The following is a 5118-nucleotide window of genomic DNA, read 5'->3' on the forward strand; positions in this document are numbered from 1 at the left end:
TATTTAAGGTAATGGTGAAGTAGAACATAGGTGCAATTAGGGGGACTTGAGTATGCTGGGCCCCTTAGTTTTATCAGTAGTCTCTCAGCTTTTTAATCATATTTTAGCTTAAAACATTAAGTATCAGGGTGTATGCTGCTAAAACAATTGTATCCCTCCCTCGCAGAAAAATGTCTCTAGGTGTGCCTATATCAAAAAGAATCTTCCGAAGAGCCTTCCGTAACATTAACGGAAGCAAAATCAGATCTCTGAGCCAACTTAAGTTCTTTTCAGAGACATAATAATATCGATGTCAGTGGGTATGTTTCCTTATATTTTAAATATTTAAAACATTATTGACCGGTTTAGATCAAGTCATCAAGTGGGCAGTGGCACATCGCGGAAAATAAATTGATTTAAAAAAAAATAAATATGTATACGTAAATAAGTAATAAACAATAAATATTCATTATTCATGTGTTCCTATTATTATTAATTGAAAATGAGCATCTATATTAATGTATGACAATTATTATAATTGTATGTCATTCGATTTAAATTTCGTTGGTTTATTATCTGGCTTATAATCTTGGTATCTCGACAGTTATAAACAGAGTATAAGACATTAGGTACATATAATTCAATATCATTAAATAATAAATTATAATGTAAATGATTTACATTGTAATTTAATAAATATCAAATGGGCAAGATGGAATTATACTCGTTATATTATCATTAAATATTTAATTTTTAAGAATGATATTTCAGTATCTAAAAAGTATGTCTTTTATTATGCTTAAAATTAAGTTAATTAAATGTAATTAATTTAATCATCACTATAATATACTTAGATACAAAAGTAGTTCCAGATAGGGGTTTTAATAAATTAATATTTATATAACACTATTTGATGTAAGCTCACAGATATACATTAGTTACCTATAGCAAACTTAAGTGACATAAATTTGTTTAAATTCATTAGAAAATACTCTGTACCTATAAGTATTTGAAAGTTAGTAATAATGCCAAAGTGCATTTTTGAAAATTGTGATAGTGGTAGTAGGAAGAAAGGAAAAAATCAGACGAACCTTGCAGTCCATCTGCATAGGTTCCCAAAAGATATAAATTTGTGTCTTATGTGGTTGCAACAAATTGAATATGGTCAATCTATTAATGCAAAATCTGTAAATCTTAAAACTGGTAACATCATCTATTCATATGAAATAGACATTAACATTATTCATGTTACATGTATTGTTATTTTCATTTACATTTACTTATTAAAATGCATCTAGCTGTTGTTTGTTCATTGCATTTTGCTCCATACCATATTGCCGATAAGCCAATGATACAGAAGTTATTGAAATATTCACCTCAACGTATGCGAAAACTTAGAGATGATGCAATTCCTTTGAGGTAAATAATATTCAGGTTTTATTTTTTTTAGATTTATTTAATACCAATGTTTTATTTAATAGTATTTATGGTACAGACTATTATGATATACCTTTTATAAGACCAGTGAAACCTTCTACACCAGTAAACAAAATTGATCCACCTAAAATAGTTACTCCTGCGGGAGTATTTGATGTGTAAGTTTCCTATAAATATTTTGTTTATTGAAATATTCTAATAATTATTATGTGCATTTAAAAATCAATTAAATTCAACAATAATATAATATTTGTATAATGCTTAGAGAAACTAATAATAAACATCAAAATGTTTCAAAAACATTGGATTTTGTCAACGTTGAACTAGGGGTTCAACCGTTAGTTGATGATTCAGATAATGATTTGATTCAGAAGTAATTTAGAAACTTGATGCTTTTGTTAATTCTTCAATGAAATAATCATGTTTATTTTTATTTAGACTGATGGAATCTGTAGATTTGTTTAAAAACCAAAATTTCCAACTTAAAGAAGAGAATAATAAATTAAAAAATAATATATTAGCACTACATAAAGAAAATGAAAGTCTAAAAAATATTGTTAGTAAAATAGAATATAATTTTGAATTACGTTTTAATTCTTTACTGTCAAATATTTTCACACCAACTCAAATTGATATGCTATACATCCTAAACTGAAAGCATATAAATGGACTTCTGATGATATTTCATCAGCTATAACATTAAGATCAGTATCTCCAAAAGCTTACAGATATTTGAGGAACAAAAAATGTTTTCTTCTACCAGGTAGAACCAAAATTAATTTTATGATATGCCACTAACAATAAAATTTTATTTTTATTTTTATAACCTATATATTTAGGTATGTCCACTTTAAGAACATGGGCTTCTACATTCACAATTCAACCTGGTATTTTAACTAATGTATTACAACTTATGAAAGCCAAAGGTATAATAAAAAGTAAAATGAAGATGTAACAGTTTTAGACTTTTAAATAACATCAACTCAAATTTTTTTTGTTCATGTATAAGGTGATTTCTTAACTGTGGAGGAAAAATTAACAGTAATTTCTTCTGATGAGACATATATTTCACAGAGAATTTGTTACGACAAAAAATTTGAAAAAGTATATAATTAATATTGACTACCTATATTTAAGTTTTAAGTTTTTAAACAATAGACATAACTAAATTACGAAAAAAAAGTAGTATTTGACATGACGTATTAAAGCTGAAAATGTGTTTGTTTTTATAATATTATAACATTTGATAAGAGATGGAGAAATGCTTACGTCACGGACATGCGTATCACGAGTTGCTGACATACCTATTTAATTTATCATGTGTATATATTTATGCTATATGCATATTATGTATGTATGATATAGGTATTTAATAATTTGAATTAGGTACTTTATGAACATAAAATATAAATATTATACTAATTACTAATGTATATAGTTATGTTTATTTTAATATCAGAAAAGGAAGAAGGTAAATTTAAATTAACTAAGTTATAATTACTATATTCAGTTTAATCAACGATTATGATTTTTATATAATTAATTTAATCTATTCTGTGTTAATACTAATACAAGTTTACTAGTATACCTACTGCTGTAACTGTATAGGTACTAATAATATTGTGTACTGTGTAGCCAAGCATTTCAAATTTTATCTTGTATTAGTTTGAAAAATTAATATTATAAGTATAAATAGATCAATAGTATATTATTTCTAATTTATATAATACAACTATACTATTATATGATAAAAATAATAAGAAAATCCCACATAAATGCGAGTCTAATATAATAAACACATTATATTCTACAATAACTAGTTATATTACGCGACTGTTATTTTTGGCGTTTATGATGTATACATTCGTTGTATGTTCCAATTCCAATATATACTTAATATGATATTATATTTCTTAGTTACATGACTTACTAATATATATATATATATATATATATAGCTACGATCATATATATAATGTCATATAATAATTAGTGATACTGATATATAATAATATTGGTCATCGTTTCCTATCGGAGGATCTACAATCTACGACAATATCTAATTATAATAATATGAAATCGCTCAAATCAGTATTTTCCGAATCCCGATAACCGGCGATCGACAACGACCGTTATGTTGCTGCACTGCTGTCTGCTGCCCGTAGAATTACGAATATGGAATAGTATAATAATATACGAATATACGATAGCGATAGCCGAAAAATATATAGATATTATGACTTTGGAAAAATACCCGACAATAACGATATTCGATAACAATTAACAATCTATTATTTTTATTCCAAGTTTACGCAGTGTCGTAGTCTGTACTCCATTTAGTCCTACGTCTGTACTCTGTTGTCTACTTGGCTATTCGTCATTCACCCGAGACCCGAAGTTGTCAACGAAAGCAATCCGGTATTCCGGTAAGTACACATACATTTTATTAACTAATTTATTTGTAAGAGAAATGAAATAATTAATAAATTACAAAACATAGGTTATAAGTAGATTTAGTAGGCACCTATTGACAATTGAGTATATTGCCATATTTTTCTTTGATGTAAAGTAAAATGTACCTAGGTATTTTCCTTCAACATTTTTAAATCCATTTTCCGATAATGAAATGTGCCATGTTCATTGTTGACGTATAAAGTTAATATAATGTAGGTTTTGAATTATACTTAGCCACTTAGGTATCTACCATTCTTCCTAGGTAAAAGTTACAATTGTTTAAAAAAAATGATATTTTGTACGTGTATTTTTTTTTTTTAATAATGTTGATAATAATATGGACTACCTATTACCTACTTAGGTATTATTTATTTTATGATGATGGACAAATTTAATGTTTGATGATTTGGTCTTATATAGTGATATATATATATATATATATATATATATATATATATATATATATCTAAATTATTTTCTTTATATTAGGTACCTATAACATATATTCTCATAAAATATTTATTTTATAAAATCCTGGAAAATTGACTACCTACCTAAATGTGTAATTTATATGCTCAACTCATTCAACATACTTTCAATACATTACATTTTAAATAATAGAGGTATGTATAAATTCTTTATAAATTTCAGAAGTCTTATAATTAACATTACATTATTTAAATGGTACCTACTAATTTGTTGATAATATTTAATTGGTGTATTTTTGTTTTTTATTTTAATTGTAATTTTATAAATTTTATATAAAATTTAAATCTAATTAAATTAATTTATATCTTTTTAATATTATAGTTTTAATCACAGAATATCAAGCTTCACATGCCTACAGTAATGTTGTGTTTACTGCTTCTGCTGTTAATCTTATTATTTTGATTTTTTTTGTAAATTTAATTAGATTCGTTAGAGTTAACTTCTTTTTTATTGTACCTACCTATATTATTTATACTGTTTAGTATTTATCTATTTTACTTTATATCTTATTTAAATTATAAATTATTAAGTTGGTAAATTGTTATCTATTAGTAACATTCATATTTTAACTGTTACAATCACTGTACCAAATTAATTGATTTAGTCGTTATTACCAAGGTTTTGTTTTTCATATTTCATTAAATTCCATTAGATCAAAAATGTCGTTAAGCAAGTCTACCAAACGTAGAAAATTTTTAGAAGAATGTGAAGAACTATGTAGTGAGCCGGTCCTGGTGTAGATGGCTCAACACGATTTAA

General features: G+C 25.4%; 1 protein-coding gene across 1 annotated transcript; it reads left to right on the top strand.

Moving 5' to 3' along the window:
* The first annotated feature begins 1232 nt into the window (after positions 1-1232).
* Positions 1233-1623, top strand: LOC126554304 (uncharacterized). Its single transcript, XM_050209388.1, has 2 exons — positions 1233-1398; positions 1461-1623. Exons 1-2 carry the CDS (start codon positions 1268-1270, stop codon positions 1576-1578), a joined length of 249 nt encoding a protein of 82 aa, XP_050065345.1. The 5' UTR covers positions 1233-1267; the 3' UTR covers positions 1579-1623.
* Positions 1624-5118: the final 3495 nt, after the last annotated feature.

This window comes from Aphis gossypii, unplaced genomic scaffold, assembly GCF_020184175.1.
Source record: "Aphis gossypii isolate Hap1 unplaced genomic scaffold, ASM2018417v2 Contig00461, whole genome shotgun sequence".
NCBI classification, from domain to species: domain Eukaryota; kingdom Metazoa; phylum Arthropoda; class Insecta; order Hemiptera; family Aphididae; genus Aphis; species Aphis gossypii.